General features: G+C 47.8%; 1 protein-coding gene across 2 annotated transcripts; it reads right to left on the bottom strand.

The window, feature by feature from the left end:
* Positions 1 to 795: 795 nt before the first annotated feature.
* On the bottom strand, positions 796 to 16,038 carry LOC116436135 (nuclear factor interleukin-3-regulated protein). Of its 2 annotated transcripts, none has more exons than XM_032093067.1 (2): positions 15,838 to 16,038; positions 796 to 3,068 (listed from the first exon to the last, which is right to left on the bottom strand). In XM_032093067.1, exon 2 carries the CDS (start codon positions 3,041 to 3,043, stop codon positions 2,165 to 2,167), a length of 879 nt encoding a protein of 292 aa, XP_031948958.1. In that variant the 5' UTR covers positions 3,044 to 3,068; positions 15,838 to 16,038; the 3' UTR covers positions 796 to 2,164. The 2 variants fall into 2 exon arrangements, with proteins under 2 accessions (XP_031948958.1, XP_031948959.1); XM_032093068.1 differs by lacking the exon at positions 15,838 to 16,038 and adding an exon at positions 11,403 to 12,850.
* Between the last annotated feature and the right edge of the window lie 1,933 nt (positions 16,039 to 17,971).

Raw genomic sequence — 17,971 nt, forward strand, 5'->3', positions numbered from 1 at the left:
CCACAGCTCCCTGCTTGCTCCCCCTTGTTCTCACGGGATGGATTTATCAGGCTGGCTGTTCCTGAGGAGGAACGATGCAGATCCATTCCCAACAGTCAAACCAAGACACCTTTTGCAGCTTCTGCAAACAGAGTTTTATTGGGCACATGTTGGTACCTTCCCAGTTCAGATCCTTTGTACAGCTCCCACTCAGGGCCCTCTCTTCCAAACCAGTTTGAGGGGTTCTTCCATCCCGTGTCAGGCACTGTGGGCTGTTCTTTTGCATGGTCCTATTGTTGCTGCAGTCCTTTATTGGCTATGAAATGATTCCTAGAAAAACACTCCTGACAATTGTCCTTATTCGCCAGAGCCTGAAATTTTCATGGAATCCCAGAATGGTTTGGGATGAAAGGGCCCTTAAAGCCATGGGCAGGGACACCTCCCACTGTCCCAGGCTGCTCCAAGCCCCAATGTCCAGCCTGGCCTTGGGCACTGCCAGGGATCCAGGGGCAGCCCCAGCTGCTCTGGGCACCCTGTGCCAGGGCCTGCCCACCCTCCCAGGGAACAATTCCTTCCCAAGATCCCATCCAGCCCTGCCCTCTGGCAGTGGAAGCCATTCCCCCTTGTCCTTGTGAATAGTCTCTTTCCATGTTTTTTGTTGGTCCCTTCAGACACTGCAAGGCCACAATGAGGTCATCCCAGAGCTTCTCCTCTCAGGGCTGAACAACCCGAGCTCTCCCAGCCTTTCCTCCCAGCAGAGCTGCTCCATCCCTCTGATCATCCTGGTGCCTCCTCTGGACTGGCTCCAGCAGCTCCAGGTCCTCCTGGGCCCCAGGGCTGGGGCAGCTCTGCAGGTGGGGTCTCACCTGAGTGGAGCAGAGGGGCAGACACACAGAGGAACAGGAGAATCCCTTAAGCTGGAGAACTGAAAAGGTGGAGACTCCCAGGGATGTTGAGCTCCACTGTCAGCTTTGGTTCCCAGCAGGGCTGGGCAGGCCTTGCAGCTCTTCTGTCCTTTGGGACATGGACTGAAAATGTGTGGTTGGGGCAGAGGAGAACAGCTTGAAGTCACTTTTTCACTTTGAGATCTTCTTCCAACAGGCTGGGACTGATGGAATCATCAGATTGGGCTGGTTTTGTCCAACATGTCAAAAAATGTCTGGAGCTGACAGACCTGGCAACATCAGAACTGCAAGAGCATTCTTTCCTTGGGGAAAGAGAGAAAGCAGGAAAGATCTGAGGAGAGGAAGTTACAGCTATACCTGGAATGCATCCCTGAGAATTCTCTTTGGCTTGAAAACTGAGCAACAGCTCCTAGGAGGCTCAAGACCCCTTACAAAGGAAAAGCAGGCAGAAGGCAGGATGGACAGGGACTGTGTCCCAGCAGATGCAGGAATACAAACACCACGTGCAGCTTGTGCCTGTTTGATAAAGAGTTCCCAAATACTCAAAGATTGGGTCTAAAAATGCCTTTTTTAAAAGAAAGAAGCAAAACTACAATATTTTTTGCATTTCAATAATAATAATGATAAAAAAAATACTTCGTTTTCCATAAGAACAGTTGCAAAGATAAATGAAATTATCTTCTGGATCACAGCGTGTCTGGTCACAGAAGAAGAGTTCATTCTCTCTGGAGATAAATTATTGTAAACTGGAATAAAGTGGAGGAGGTGCTGCTCTCATTGCATGCCAGCGTAAATCCACACTCCCAGAGTCACAACCCCTTTTTATTTTCTCCAGACAGCTGAGGGGTCTGAAGCTGGTTCCATCAACAGTTTCCTGTGTCAGGGAATTCCGACTTCAGGCACATTGGTGAGGATGAGGGCGGTGATGAAGCGAAGGCCACTACAGTGGTTGACAGCCCTGGCAGCTGTAGTTACAAGGTGTCACATTGTGTGGGAACCATCCCCACTGTTTTGGCCTCTTCCTGCCCCTTCACACCTCCAGTTCGAGCTTGCTGTGGTAGCAGAGCCACCAGTGAGACCGGGGGACCGCAGGGTCCTGGCCAGCTGCAGCTGTGCTGTAGTGATGCAGCCCCAGAAACTCCCTCAGCGTTTACACAGAGCAGGGAAAATTACATCCATGTTTGGAGAAAAACACATTTCCCTCCCACCTCATCCTTCCAAACCATCCGTGTCCTTGGGATGAGTCACTGTGGCCCCACAGCAGCCGTTCCTGTGCTGCCTCAGTGTGAGTCCAGCCCAGTCTCCTCCAGACCGCCCAGGGCTTTGCTTTTAATCCGGAGCTTGTGTGGGAGGGCAGCAAAGCTCCGGCCCTTCAGCTGCTCTTCTGAGGGGCAGGGCACGTTGCAGAGGGGCACAGGAGAAGTTTTGGGCACTTGTTGCTCGTCATCTTCATCCGACACTGAGATGCTGCTCTCCTTCCTGGCCTCGGTGGTGCCGGTGGACGGGCACAAGAAGCAGGTGCTGCCCAGCCAAGGCCAGGGGAAGGGGTGTTTGTCTGGGCAGGGGTAGCTGAGGAATGGAGAGCAAACTGTGGGGCTGAAGGACGCCTCAAACCTTTTGGGCTGCTGGAGGCCAGGAGTGTCCATGGGAATGGGTTTGGAGCCACAGCCGAAGATGTTTGTGGAGGGGTTGAAAGTTTTGTAAGGAAGCTCAGCCGGTTCCAGCACCTTGGGCACGAAGCTCTTCTGGGCAGGGCAGCAGGAGTCACCAGCAAAGGGCTCCATGCCCAGCAGTGGGGAGGCTGCCCGGTGCCCCTTGAGGTAGAGCCCGAGGGGGCGGCCCTGGCAGGGGCTGGGCTCGGGGCTGAGGAGCCCGAAGCGCAGCTTGAGGGACAGCAGCTCGGTCCTGAGCACGGCGTTCTCGCGGCTCAGCGCTGCCAGCTGGCTCTCCATGGCCACGTCGTTGAGGCGCCGCTTCTCCCGCGAGCGCTTGGCGGCCTCGTTGTTCTTGCGCCTCTTCTCCCAGTACATGGTGTCCTTCTTGTCGTCCGGCATGAATTCCTGCTTCCGCCGGGAATGTCCACCCGCCTTCCCCAGGAGCAGCTGGGCCCTGCCCTGCTGCAGCACCAGCTCGCTCCGAGGGGCCAGGAAGTTCTCCATGGTGGTGGAGAAGGAAGCTGCGGTTCTGTCGGAATGAGAACGTTCATTAGTTACCACTAATGGTGCTGGTAATTAGTGCCATTGGGTAAATTAATATGGGAATGGGGTTGTTTTTTCTCTGTTACACACATGTGGAAAATGAGGACAGCTCATCCCGCTTATTACTGTCATTGTGGAGCCAACTTTTCAAAATATTCAGATTCCGAAACGTTTTCAAAATATTCAGGTCCTGATGTGTCAACACATCAATCAATCAGTCAATCACTCACTCACATCTCAGCAAAGTCTCTGCAAAGTCCACCCCAGGATCTCTAAAAGCCGAGCATGACTGAGCAGAGTTGCACCCCACACAATTCGCCGACTCGGCGAACAGTCACACTTTATCTGAATAACTTCAATCAAGACGATAAAAACTAGTAGTGATCTCCCACTTATCTCAAGCTGCCTTACAAAGGAAATAAGAGTCATTAGCCCTGTTTGGGAGATAAGGAAGGCACAGGGAGAAGAACTGATTTACCTCAGTCACAGACTTTGGGCAGGAGCTGTAAGCAGGGTTACAAAACAGCTTTGCTACCATGGAATGGTTTGGGTTGGAAAGGACAGTGGAGATCATCGCATTCCCACTCCCTGCCATGGGCAGGGACACCTTCCACTGTCCCAGAGTGCTCCAAGCCCCAATGTCCAGCCTGGCCTTGGGCACTGCCAGGGATCCAGGGGCAGCCCCAGCTGCTCTGGGCACCCTGTGCTAGGGCCAGCCCACCCTCATGGGAAGGAATTTCTTCCCAATATCCCAATGAACTGACTACTCTGTGTCCATTTGAAGCCATTGTCCCTTGTCCTGTCACTACAGGATGTTGTGAATAATCTCCCTGAGGTGTTGTGGCAGTTCTCACTCAGAAATTCTTCCCTGCTCAGGAAGAACCACATCCCTTTCAACAGGAAGCTGGGCCAGAGGGACCAGCCAGCACCGAGCCTGATAAGCCACCACTTTTCCAGGATTACCCTAAAATGGTGAAGAAAAGCATAATTGTTTCACTTCAGTGAGCAACCGAGGCACTGGAGTTTTGGTATTGGCCACGTTTCAATCCCCAGGGCCCTTGGAAAGGTCCTTCACTTCATCTCCTGACTCTGACACTGTTGTGACCCACGAACACCAACACACAAACGGTGACTGAGGTGCCCCCTCGGTGTGTGCTGGTTCCAGGACACTTTATCAGCACTGAAATGTGCTCATGGCTCCCCTCGGAGCCGGAATAATCCCAGCAGCTGTTTCTGTAAGTGACAAGGACTTTTCTGAGTCATGGGGACTCGTGCCCCGAGGTTCCTGGCAGGGCTGCTCACACTGCTGAGGGGAAGAGGACTGGTGATGCTTTCAGCTGAAAACTCCCCCACCTCTGTCCCCCAAAAATAAAATAATTCAAGCTCAACATTGCCCAGAGTCAGAGGCAATAAACCCACCATGACATCCAAAAGCCAAGCATTGTGCAGTTTTTAGCCAGAAATTTTCAAAAAGCTGTTTAGGAATGAAATGAAATTGAGATATTGAGGTGAAGTGAGAGATGAAACTCCTGCAGAGAGCTGGGGTTGCACAAGTTTGTGAAAATGTGGCATGGGAGCTTTCTGAAAACCCACATGGCCAATAATGCACATGAATAATTCCAACCTTCCTGCTGAATTTATTGTGTGAGCAACATGAGTCACTCTTTTCTCCGAGGCTGAGAACCATCCTCAAGCAAAAGGCAAAGATCTAACTCCAAATCATTCCAGAACTCGCTCTGGGCAGGGAGCAGCTGAGCACAGGTCTCAGAAGGACACATAGGACCATGTTTGGGCTTTCCTCTCTTCTTCATCATCCCACATCAACACGACTCAAAAGAGTTCATTCTGTGGGCAATAAACAATTCCTAAACACTGTCCAGCTGTAATTTGTGTCTGGAGGAAACTGAAAAATTTCCAGGGTTCTTGGCTTTCTGAGCTTCACGTGAAAGACCACATTTGAATGGTCTGGTTTTCTAAGTCACCTGTTACTCCTCCAGGATACAACTCATAAATCACAGAGAGGACAAAATTTTGAAAGCAAAATATCATAAAATCCCAGAATCCCAGAATGGTTTGGGTGGGAAGGGACCTTAAGGATCATCCAGTCCCACCCCTGCCATGGGCAGGGACACCTCCCACTGTCCCAGGCTGCTCCAAACCCCAGTGTCCAGCCTGGCCTTGGGCACTGCCAGGGATCCAGGGGCAGCCCCAGCTGCTCTGGGCACCCTGTGCCAGGGCCTGCCCACCCTCCCAGGGAACAATTCCTTCCATCTAAATGTACTCAGTGTCCATTTGAAGGTATTTCAGAAAACCAAATCCCTTTTTAAGGTATCCCAAGCACCCAACAAAAGAGGCAGGAAAGATCTCTGGAGGATTTTGAGCATCAAGCAATGTGAGGATGGATTAAACGAGCTCCATCACACACACACATACACACACACAGAGTTACACAAATATTGTAGAGTACAAAGATGGACACTGAGGCTAAAATGCTGTGCAAGGCCTTTGATTCAATGTTCTACTGCTTGTAGATGAAATCTTTATTTATGCAGATTTAGAACCCTTCAGTACTGGCAGGTTGTCATCACCAGTGACCTCTGCACAACTCAGACCTGCAAACTAGACCAATCCACATCTATTTCCTCTCCCAGTCTGCCCAGTGTGATCAGAGTTTGGTTCTGGTTTAAACAGGACAAGTCCCACCAAAGTACTCTCTGCACAAATCGGTGGGATTTTGTGATTAAAGGCATTTGGAATGCATTTATTTTAATTTATCCCTAAGCCCTGGAGATCTCAAAGAGTACACAAAGGTTCTGAGGGCAGCTACAAACCAAAACAAAGAATGTCCTTCAGCGCAAATGTGTTTGGGGTAATTTCTCCAGCTTTCAATCAGAATTACTGCTGACCTGAAAGCATCAAAAGGAGAATTACAGCAAATGGATTTGTGGTTTCTCACAGTGTCGAGAGGCAGAAATGCAGTTTTTTCAGGGCTTAATCACTTAGCAGGAACGTTTCAGGTTTGGAGGTGATGTGAGTTGTTTGTTGAATGAGTCAAAGATCAACAGGCGGCTTTTTCACTAAGTAAACTCCTCGCCTGCAGTGGGCAGAGCAGGTTGTTCTCTCTCTGTCCTTCCCTTGCTCCTGGTGCTCATCACAAGGAGATCCTATGGGAAGTTTCAGGATTACTGTTCCCAATATCCCCTGTTCAATCAGGCTGGGAAGCACGGGGGGCAAAGAAAAGGGACCCAAAATAGGCCTTTGTGAGATAGAACCTGAGCAATGAACCTTCCTGAAAACCCATTTTGTTGAACCTTTCCCACATTAATCCAACCCCTCACTCTCCAAGTGATGGTCCCAAGGTGGGAATTTCCTTCAGAACTCAACACTTGAAGCACATGGAAGTGAAACAGTGAGAAGTGAGGGTTGAACCCAGGGGAAAAGGCAGGAATCAAACATTTCCACTTCCTTGGAGGTGGGGAAGGCCTGGAAGGAGGCCGGCTATAAGGGGGGAGGCAGGGGAAGCTCTTATCGGAGGCAGGATCTGGCCTTTTAAGGTCAAGGAATGAAGCCTGAGCTGGGCCAGTGTGTGAAAGCATCAAGGTTTAGGCCACAGAGTCTCAACTCTACCTGTTATTTTTATCTGCAGCCCACAAAGTCACACCTGTACCCACACGAGTGTCTTGGGGCTCTTCGTGAGCGCGGCCTCCAGCAGTGGAGAGCACAAAGTGACACCGAGCCCGTCCCCACCGGGCCCAGTGGAAACATTAATATTAGCAGTGACTTTAGAGCATGTTGGTCAGGTGAATTATGCAACCAAGAGTTTCTAAGGTGCTTTGGTGTCTGTTGTTTCTGCAGCTGGAAGTATAAAAGACATTTATTTACCAGCGTCTCGCCTGAATATAGGCCAAGCTCTGCACCCCGAACAGAAAGCACCAAAACATTTGTAAAATGATGCTGTTTCTTTGGTTTTCACCTCTTTTTTTCCTCAAAATCTGCTGGTTCTGTTCAGACAGAGCACATCTCAGAAGCTCTGCTTCTCTAGAGAGCAGCCTTTGAGCTTTACCTCTGAGCAGGCCGAATGCAAGGCACAATTTTTATATAAAGATTGTTAAATACACGAAGATAAGCAGTAAAACCCATTCTTATCACTTCTACAACGCCTCTGATCAGCTGGGAAGGGCTAAATGTGCAGTGCCCTGGTTTAATCTGCACCTCTGTGAGGGTGAGGACATGCTGTACTCAGGGGTTTGCACTTACTCTCCACCACCCTGCTCAAAAGATCCTCATTTTTGGTAAAAACTTCTCCTCCGACTAAAAGAAGGCCCTGGTAGGGCTCAGCTTCAGAGATTTGGTTCAGCCCTATCTCCCTTCCTTTCCCTTATCTCCCCCCTCAAGCCACAGATCAGAGGGGGCTCTGATGAGTTGGACTTTCCAGCGGGGTGTGCAAAACCCTCCAGGAAAAACTTGATATCGCAGAGGAACTGATTCAGTGCTGAGCCCTGAGCTGATACACAATCAAACCACCCTGAAATCAGCTGCTGAATCTCCCTTTGCTCCGAGCCCAAGGCAAGCCCTCAACCCTCAGATTATTCTTTTTGTTTCAAGGATGCAGCAAAATTAAAATCAATCTTGCAAAGGGCAACCAAAACAGCTTCTCCAATGAGAAATTTTAACTCATTATTTCTCAGGAGTAAAGAAAATGAGCTGGGATTATCGGGGAGCAGATTTCAAAGAAACAAAGGGAATCTTCATACAGCACAACTAAAATGTGAAGTTCTTTGCCTCAGGATAATGTAGTCATCAAAAAAGGGACAAAGATCTGGCCTTGTTCAGCAGCAAGTGGTTGTTGATGCACAACTGAACCACAGTCATGGTTTTACCTTGGGATTAGAAAGGACAACATGGATTAAATACAAAATTCAATCCCTGTAGTATCATATCTGTATTTTATTATTCTCTGTTTCCTCCATTTTTCATGTGTGACTCTAAATTTTGCTACCTCTCTCTAAGGCTTCCCTAAGTTGCAAACTTTGTCTTAAATCTTCACATCTGTTTATACTTATAGAAAAAATTTATATCTACAACCAATCAATAAAAATGGGGCGTTTGAAGTCTCATTTAAAAGCACAGCTGAGAGGAGCATTCATCACTAAAACGTCAAAAATGAAACTCCAAGCATAAATCTACATATATTTTAATGAAATAGGACAATCAATGTAATATAAAAGGGCACAGAGTGACTTGGCAGAACTTCCTCGTGTTGGAGGTTTCTGTTCTTAGCTCTGAAGTGAAAATGGTTGATTTTAAAGAAGCAAAGGAAAGAAAACTTCCAGTTGTTTTCCATAAAACACCCAAATCCATTCTGAAATTCACTACCCCACAGACAACCTTTGGTTCAAACTCTCACTCCTTCCCAGTTTCCTGGTCACACTCAATTCATCACCTGGATGTACAAGAGCCAATCCATGGGAATATCACTGGAATTTACTTTGGTTAAACTGGGATCAGAATTTGGAATTTGGAGTTGAAATCACACAGAGTTTGAGCCGAGCTGCCCTTGCTTCACACCAATATAAAGGAGCTTGAGAGCTGCCTATTTCTTGTCTTTTAAATTATCTCATCCTAAACTAAATCAGAACTCAGCCCTTAGCGTCAAGCCACTCCAGCACATCAAACCCACAGGAGTTATTGAGAATTTGCTCTGATAAAATGAGATAACTCCAATATTTTTCACTGATACAAGAACTTACACTGATAAAATGAGGCCCAAGTGCTGATTTACATCAGAAACCTCTGAAAACTTCTCCCAGGGACGCTGTGCTGTACAAACACTGCAAGCAGCAAACAAGTTTTGATCCCTGCTGCTGCTTCACCTGCGTAATAAGAAAAAAAATTAACCCTGTGGTTTGGTGGTGTCTTAGGGTGCTCTCTAAACCTCCCAGCCTGTTTAAGATGAAAGGGCTTCGCTCTAATTACTCATATTCCTGAGTATTTGACATTCACACTGCACAGTGGTTAACAGGAGCTGTTGAGGAACAGCTATTACTCACTTCTTGCGTCTCAGTGGGAAATAACGTGGTCTGGTGATGAAAGGAGGCACAAAAGGAGCAAATAGCAGAACCCGATGACCTGGGGCAGCCACTGCTGGAAGAATGAAAGCTTTAAACTCAAACTCAAACCAAAACTGACTCAGAAACAAGCCCACTGTGCCAAAGCCCCAATTTGCTGTTTCTATTTTGAAAACACCAAATGATTGTTGGCTCCAAGCATTAAATATTGCTGCAGGTCTGGCAGTGGATTGCAGGGCCTTTAATTTCCAAAAGTAGGCATTTTCACCTTCAGCTTTTTCTAAAATCTGGTCTCCACTGAAGTTTTGCACTCATTTCTTTGAAATTCAGATTCCAAGAGCCCAGAAGGATTCTCTGGAGCAGATTACAATCACTATTAATTAACATCAATTACTATTACCACCATGAACTCCCGAAAACCACCTTTTCCTCTACAGATTCCAGGTCAGAAGGACACAACGAACTTCCTGGTGTGCTAAAATTTTGAGCTCTGAGCTATTAAATCACTGTCCCCGCAGCCTAATCACAACAGATGGTTTGTTGGGAGCTCGGTAGAATTAATTTTGTCTCTTTGGTCTTGAGGTAGGAGAGTTCAAAGCCTGGAAACCCAGCCTGAGTTACCAAAGCAGCTGCTTCCTCAATTCCCCAGGCCCTGTGGTCCAAGGCCACAGCCCTGAGGCTGCTCTGCTCAGGGTAAGAAGCCTCAAAAGCAGCTCAGGTATTGCTCAGGTTGGAACAACCTGACCTCTAAATTTGACTGTGGGTCTGTGACAGACCATGAGGCTGGAAATGTGCTGCAAAAGCCTGAAAACCCCCAAGGTGCTGCTGGACCTTTACAAGTGGCTGAGTTTTGCATTTCTTGGTCTGCAAATGCCTCAGTGAGAGCTGCTGAATAATGAATCAGAAAATAATGACGTTTTCGCAGTGTTTACTCCATTTCAGTTGCCTCTGAACCCGAGAAATCTGACCTGTCCCACTGTGGCTCAATGCAAGATATTCATAAATTTGGGGGTTTTTTCCTCTGAGAAAGGACTTTCAATAAATCCTTTTTCTTCCCCTGTTTTATTTCACAGTTTGGGTGAAAAGTATTGACTGTGGGACAGTTTAGAAACAGTGGAATCAGAGATTTGAGTATTTCAGCTGAACACTGAAATCAGCTCTGGGGTCTTCAGGATAGGAAGGAGTGGAGCTGCTGGAGCAACTCCAGAGAAGGCACCAGGATGATCAGAGGGATGGAGCAGCTCTGGGAGGAAAGGCTGGGAGAATTGGGATTGTTCAGCCTGGAGAAGAGAAGGTAAACTAATTGTGGCCTTCCAGGACCTGAAGGAGCTCCAAGAAAGATGGAGAGAGACAATTTCCAAGGGATGGAAGGACAGGACACAGGGAATGGCTTCCCAGTGCCAGAGGGCAGGGCTGGATGGGATCTTGGGAAGGAATTGTTCCCTGGGAGGGTGGGCAGGCCCTGGCACAGGGTGCCCAGAGCAGCTGGGGCTGCCCCTGGATCGCTGGCAGTGCCCAAGGCCAGGCTGGACATTGGGGCTTGGAGCAGCCTGGGACAGTGGGAGGTGTCCCTGCCATGGCAGGGGTGGGATGGGATGGGATTTAAGGTCCCTCCAACCCAAACCATTCCAGAACTCTGTGATTCTATAAAAATTCAAAACAATTCAGATCTCAGTATTTTCACGTAATTTCTGCTTATTTTTTTAAAACAACCAAACCTCTCCTTGGAAAACCAATTAAGTCAGAAAAACAACCTGGGCACTCCAGAGAATTTCACAAACATCTTTAGTTGTTCCTTCAGTTTCAGCACCCACTTGTTGGACCCTGCTCCAAGAACACACAGCACGAATTACTGAATAAATCTTCTTCCCCTGGCCATTTCTTCGAGATATCTGAGCTCTTTCACTCAGATCAAATGATGCTGAAAGAGGCTGGAATTCCCCTGAGCTGATTGATGCCAACAAACCCAACCTGGCCAAGAGCTCCTGACGCTGCCTCTCCCTGAGATCACGCTCGAGCGCAATCCCAGGACCCAGACTGCAGGAGCAGCCCCTCCATATCAGACCTGCGTCATTTAAAATATCATCTCTAATATCACTGAGAATATCATTGCTAAGAAAGGAAAGAGCACACAAAGCCTTTGTGCCCCTCAGCAGCACAGAGGGCAGGGATGAACCTGGCATTTCCTGGGATATTTCCAGCAGCCGCTCTGGGGCTGCTGATGGGAACCTGCCGGGTGTGGCTGCATTTACCTGGGTGGCACTGCAGGAGAGCTTTTCCAGCCACTGGATCTCCACTCTGACGATGGGAGGAGAAGAGAAGGAGCCCAGGAGCTGAAGGAGCTCCTTGGAGGAGCAGTTGGATGCCCACGAGCGATGTGCGGCGAGTGCAGCCTGGCTTCCGCCCTCCTCCCCTCTCTGCCTACCCAGAGGGATGGAAAATTCCATCTGCTTCATACTGAATGTGACCAAAACTGCTGTCACAATAGGGTTTTTTTAAAAAGTGAAGATCAATGGGTAGAGATAAAGCTCATCATTATCTGAAGGTTACCCCACAGGTTATGGTGATGCCTCGGCAGGAGGAAGAAGTGAGAGGCGGCCGCAAGCCCAAGGTAAGTCCCTTCCTCCCCACAGAACGTCATTGCAGGCTCTGAAATCCAGGAGGTCTGAACTGAAATCTAAAATTAGGCTGAGCCTAAGAGCTTTTTCTGAGACAAGGCCAGAAATGCTGGCTCAAGCAAGAACTGACATCAGCCTTAACAAGTCAGGGGTTTCTGTCCTGGAATTCTCAAGAACTCCAGAAATCAAGACCCAGCAGGAAATAACTGACCACATTTCCAATCTTTGGGAGATGCAACCATCCCTGGTCAGCAAGGTACATTGAAGGTACATGAAATCCCTATTTTAAAAACAGTGGAACTCTGTCATTTTGCTCATTTTTTATCACTTGCAAATGACAAAATCCCTCTGCTCTGCAGGAGCTGAAAAGGTGCCGCTGTCACCAAGTGACAGTGACAACACTTCCAGAGGAAAAGCAGAACAAATCCTTCTAAAAACAAGGACTTCCCCTCATTTTCCAAATCCATTCTCCAGCAAACACCAGTCAGGAAAGAGTCTTCTCCTGTATTTGATATTCCCAATTCCTTCCTTCATCTTTCCACAAATCTATTTCACAATGCACAACCCAAAATATTTTGTACAGCCTGTGAAACTTCCAGGATCCCCATCCTCCTGCTCCTTGTGTGGTTCCTCCCAGCAGCAGCTATGAATTATTCCTGATTTACCAAACTGAACCAGGCCCTGACCTTATCCCTGAGCCCCACAGACACACACAGGCAGTGGATCCCACTGGGATTTTGCAAACCCAGCCAGATTCCAGCCCCAATAAATTATTTAGCTTTAAGCAGACAAACGGAAACCAAGTCCAGCTCTCCCTCTCTTTCTCCCAGTCTTTTCCTGTGCCTAAGCCAGAACAAGCACTTGCACGACTCAGGGCTAGAAGGTCCCATTGACAAGAGTTTCTGCAGGACCTAAATAAAACTCACCCTCACCTCATTGCTTCCCCTCATGCTCCAGACCATTCCCACTGAGATGTGCAGCACATTCAGCAGACTGGGACTGGAGCATCTCAAGGACCATGGATTTCTGCACACGGCACCTTTGTCATTGTCTTCTTATGGTTACAAACTGTGGCTGCCCCTGGACCCCTGGCAGTGCCCAAGGCCAGGTTGGATGGGGCTTGGAGCAGCCTGGGACAGTGGGAGGTGTCCCTGCCCATGGCAGGGAGTGGCACTGGATGGGCTTTAATGTCCCTTCCAACCAAACCAGTCTGAGATTCTGTGATTTTATGATAATTTTCCAGCAGGAACACTCCCATCCTTGAGTTCTTCTGCAGAAATCCTGTCACAGGACTTGAAGTCCTCTAAAAACTTTCCTTTTTGTTTTGAAAGGAAGCAAATCCTCACCACCAGCCTGGCCTGGAGGCTGCCAGGCCTCCTGCACCTGTGCACGTGCCAAAGGCACTCCCAGCCCAGCCTGATCACGTCTCTCAGTCATTAACTGCTAATATCAAGATTTTCACTCAGAGGTTTCCCTTTCACTCTGCCATCACAGGAAATAAATGAAACTTCCGAAGATTTTTCAGGCACAGTCACTGCTGCTGAGTTTCCGTAACACGCAGAGCTGCTGGCAACCCATGAAAGCTGAAACCGCTCATTTCAACCCCCAATCTTGGCTCCTCGGTGCCCAAGGCAGCAGGGTCCTTATCAGGGCTTTATCAGTCTCAAAATGCTGGGTAAATAAAGTCAAGACTCTAAATTAGGATTTGGGTTTTGTCTGAAACTGCACTTGAGCCAAATCTGGAGTGTCTCCACTAAAGCTGCTCAGCTCTTTCCAGGTTTGTGTCCAAACAGCAGAAATGAACAGCCAGGCCATGACAGAAAGCAGCAAAAATCGATGGACTCTGTCTTCCATCCCCTGCTTATTCCAATCTTTGCAATATTCCAATTATTGCAATATTAAGGATCGCAGTAAATGCTCACAAGGCGGAAGCAGGAGGAGTTTCTTGACTCCACAAGAAAATAAAGGTACTTTTCCTTTTTGAGATACAAAGGCAAAATCTGCTCTTAACTCCACCTTACCTGACTTTCTGCTATTAATTACACCTCACCTGATTTTCTGTTATTAATTACACCTTACCTGACTCGTTTGAATTACCTGAATTATTGCATAGCTTTGGAAAAGGAGGGAGCTGTGGCCTGGCACCAATTTCAGCATACCCAGGGCAGGTTTTTCACCAAAAGGGTTTCACCCACCCCATCTTTTAGGTCTGAGGGACCCCCAGGAGACGGGATGAGTCCCCAACTCCTCAAAATCCAAATTTAAGGGGACATTTCACCCCCAGTTGCTGAGGCCACATTGATGTGGTAGCACAGTAAAAGCCCCCTTCAAACCAATCCTGCCCAGAGAAAATACCCCTGCAGCCAGGGCAAGCTGGAAGATCAATAATTAATTAATTAATTAATTAGTGTGAGAAACAGAAACAGTTTGCAAACAGCAGAAATTGGGCTGTGTTCTAGAGGTTCCCACCTCAGGAAAAATTAGGGCAGGGACCCCAAGGGCAAGGCCGGGGCCTGGTGTCGTTGCTTCCAAAGATGTTTTACAGCTGCTCAGGAAAAAAAAATCCTGGACTTTAATAAGATTTTCCCAATATCTGCTGTTTTTCTTGAAGCCTCTGTGAGCTAAAGGGGCCTCATTATGTGGAAGTCTCAGTTTTGAATTAAAGAAAAATGTGGGGCCCCAAAAACTGGACTGGCAGAAAACAACACCGAAAACGCGGCCCCGCAAACAAAACAAAACCAAAAGTTCTTCACATTCAATTTCCTAACCCAGCATCATTTGAATTTAACTTTTAAGGACACGCTGTAAAGAAATTCAAGTTGGGATTGGAATATTTTCTGGAAATAATTGATGGTTTAGACTCTTTGTAAGAGAACTGAAGTTCTGAGACCCCTTAAAGGTGCCTGGGTTTTAAAAGAGGTGTTTTTAAAGTGACACCTTAAATTTGGCACATTTGGCAACCAGAAAAGTCAGAAATTGGAGGAATTAATATTTTCTGCCTCCTATCTGCAGGTTCTTCCACTCGTGCTGGCATGGAAGTCACCCTACAATTAATTATTGCAATAATTATTATGAGCAGGGCTCTAATATGGGATAATTGGCATGTAGGACACTTAGGAACTGTATTTCCCTTCTCCCAACAAATCTTTGGCTGCCCCCAAGAAATCCAGCCAGTCAGAAGCCACTGCACAACAACATTCAAATTTAGAATGGCCAAAAAAATAATAAATCCTAAATATTAAAAAAAAAATTCAAGTCTCTTATTCTCTCTGCTACAACCAAGGACTTTTGTCACCTGCGGAACTGGAGGTTCCAACCTTTGGGTGGGCACCCAGTAAAGACTTTTTTTAGTCTGGGAAGGCCCAAGAAATGTCATTTTCACAGGTTTTTAATCAACAGAATAATTATTTATTCTTAAATTTCCTTGAAATCCAAAGCAATGCTGGCTGCTAAAATAAGCACAGTGGAAAGAACAGGTAGCAAAAACTTGTCTAACTTTGACAATGAGGAAAATAAAGTGGAATAATAAAAGAAAAGCTACAAATATCAGCACCTCCATCACCACCTCTGAGGATGGGAAAGGAATTTGGGAGGAACATGGCAGAACAGTGAATATTTGGGCATCCAGGTGTCAGTGGGGAGGGAGGGTGCTTGGGTGCCAGTTTGGAGACAGAAATTCGGGGGCAGCTGAGGGAAATCAGAGGGTGCAAAGAGATAATAAAGAGAGGGGGAGAGAGAGGAAAGGAGGACAGGAACAAAGTAAAAAGGGAAAAAGAAAAAAAATGAAAAAGAAAAAAAAAAGATTAAAAAAGATTTTAAAATATGAAAAGGAGAAAGTGCGGGGGCAAGGGGAGGGGGAATATAGAAAGATTTTAAAAGAAGGAAGAAAAATAAATGAAAAAAATATATGAAAAAAATTAAAAAGGCAGCGATTTTCCCCGTCCCAGGAGAGCCCCGGGGCTCTGCGGACAAACCCAGCAATGGTTTCCTCCTTTGCCTCCTTTGCCCCCCGACACCTGGAAAAGCCCCGACCCCACGGATTCCCCAGCAGCTCCTGGCCAGGACTTACCTTGAGGACGGGCCCCAAGCCCTGGAACCATCCGGCTCCTGCAGGAGCCCCCCGGGCAGGGCGAGAGGGGGACGCGTCCCCAAGTGTCCCTCACCTCCCGCCCCTGGGACAGCCCCGCACCCCCACACATGGCCCTGGGTCCTTTTTAGGCTTTGTTTTTTTTCTCCTTTTTTTCTTTTTCACCTTTTTTTTTGCACGAGCAGCCCCGGGGAAGCTGCAGCGATGTCGCGATTACGTAAGAGGCGGTGACATGCGGGGACAGAGCGGGGGCAGGGCAGGTGCTCCTGCAGCAGCAGCGCTGCTTTCGAGCTTCCCGTCAACATCGGCAGCCAAAAGGCAGCGAGGGGGAGGATTTGCTGCTGAATTGGAGCTTCAAAGCGCTGCGGAAGGTGTGGAGTCACCCAGGAGACAGTGAGGAGCCCCAGAGAGGTGATAGCAGCGCCCTGAGGGTGGCACGGACCCCCGTGGGGTGGGACATGGAGAGGGAGAGGAGGAAGATGAGAAGGGCTTGATGGATGCGGCCATAAAACCAGAATAAATGTCAATTTAAATCTCAGTTTAAACGAGATTGGCACACACAAGAGTGGCACAAACAAACGGGGACGTTCAGGGCTGGGGTTTGGAGATGTTTCATTGTTGATGAATCAACCATTGGCACGCAGCAAAACCTGTGCTAAGGCAGCCCCACTTAATGGACTGATTGCAGTCAGTTAAATTCCCTCTCTGAATTCCTCAGCTCAGAGGGTCGCAGCACCTCTCCCTGAGCTTCCCGTGGAGTCTGAGACAGGTGCTGGATCTGCTCCTGGTCCAGAGCAGCTGGGGCTGCCCCTGGATCCCTGGCAGTGCCCAAGGCCAGGCTGGACATTGGGGCTTGGAGCAGCCTGGGACAGTGGGAGGTGTCCCTGCCCATGGCAGGGATGGCACTGGATGATCCTTAAGGTCTCTCCCAACCCAAACTATTCCATGATTCTATGAATAAAAACTTCCCCTGCAACTGGGAGGATTCAAACCCAAGCATGAAATAGCCTTTTTTTTTTTTTTTTCCAGCCTGCTCTGGGTGCAGCCCAGGTCCTGTTTGGTGTCCACCAGGTGTCAGAGGGTCCTGGCAGCTGCACAAAGAGGGAAAGGTGCAGCAAAGCCCAGAGGTGATTTCTGCTTCTCTGCACTGCACCGAGGCCTCAGCAGAGCCAGCTCCTTGTCCTCAGGGTGAGCACAGGTTTTACACCTCTGGCAACACTTCCACACCTGCATTCCAGCAGGATGGAAAAGCACCAAGAAGATCCTGGTGCTGCCAAGGCAGGAGCAGCAAGGAAAAATCTGCCACCTGATAATGATCATCCTCACTGGACTGATCACAGAATCATGGAATGGTTGGGGTTGGGAGGGACCTTAAATCCCATTCCACCCCTGCCATGGGCAGGGACACCTCCCACTGTCCCAGGTTGCTCCAAGCCCCAATGTCCAGCCTGGCCTTGGGCACTGCCAGGGATCCAGGGGCAGCCCCAGCTGCTCTGGGCACCCTGTGCCAGGGCCTGCCCACCCTCCCAGGGAACAATTCCTTCCCAATATCTGATCCAAATCTCTGCAGAGATTCCAGTCTCATTCACAGCAGTGGGGGTCAGCTGATTTTTTTAAAATTTTACTTTATTCTGTTTTATTTTACACTGGTTCTGAGAGGATGAGTGTGAGTGAGCAAGGGAGAGGATCTTTCTTCCCAGGAAATCAGGGCTGGGCTGTAGAGGTCACTCTTCTCTCTTACTGCTCCCAAAAGTGGGAATCAGGAGACTCCTGGCTGCCTTTAACTTTTGACATCTGCTCCTGAAGGGTTTCTCCATATGGAAAGATCCTATAAGATTCCCTTTCTAGTGAATGGAGAGAAACAGACTTTTGTAAGGGTCTGATCGAATTTAGATTTTTATCTTGAGAAGAAAAAACACATCCTCCCATCTTTTTGTTGGTATTATAATAAAATATAATATAATTAATATAACAACATAACATAACATAATATAAAATAAAATAATGTAATGTAATATAATATAATATAATACAATATAATATAATGCTTTAAGGTGTTTTTTCTTGTCTAGCAATATAGAAATTTTCCTTCAGAAAAAGCCAATTTTGCAAGAAA

Source organism: Corvus moneduloides, chromosome 28, assembly GCF_009650955.1.
Source record: "Corvus moneduloides isolate bCorMon1 chromosome 28, bCorMon1.pri, whole genome shotgun sequence".
Taxonomy (NCBI): Eukaryota; Metazoa; Chordata; class Aves; order Passeriformes; family Corvidae; genus Corvus; species Corvus moneduloides.

What these genes read in the sequence shown, in the direction of transcription:
- LOC116436135 (XM_032093067.1), bottom strand. Translation starts at nt 3,043, where the DNA reads ATGGAGAACTTCCTGGCCCCTCGGAGCGAGCTGGTGCTGCAGCAGGGC.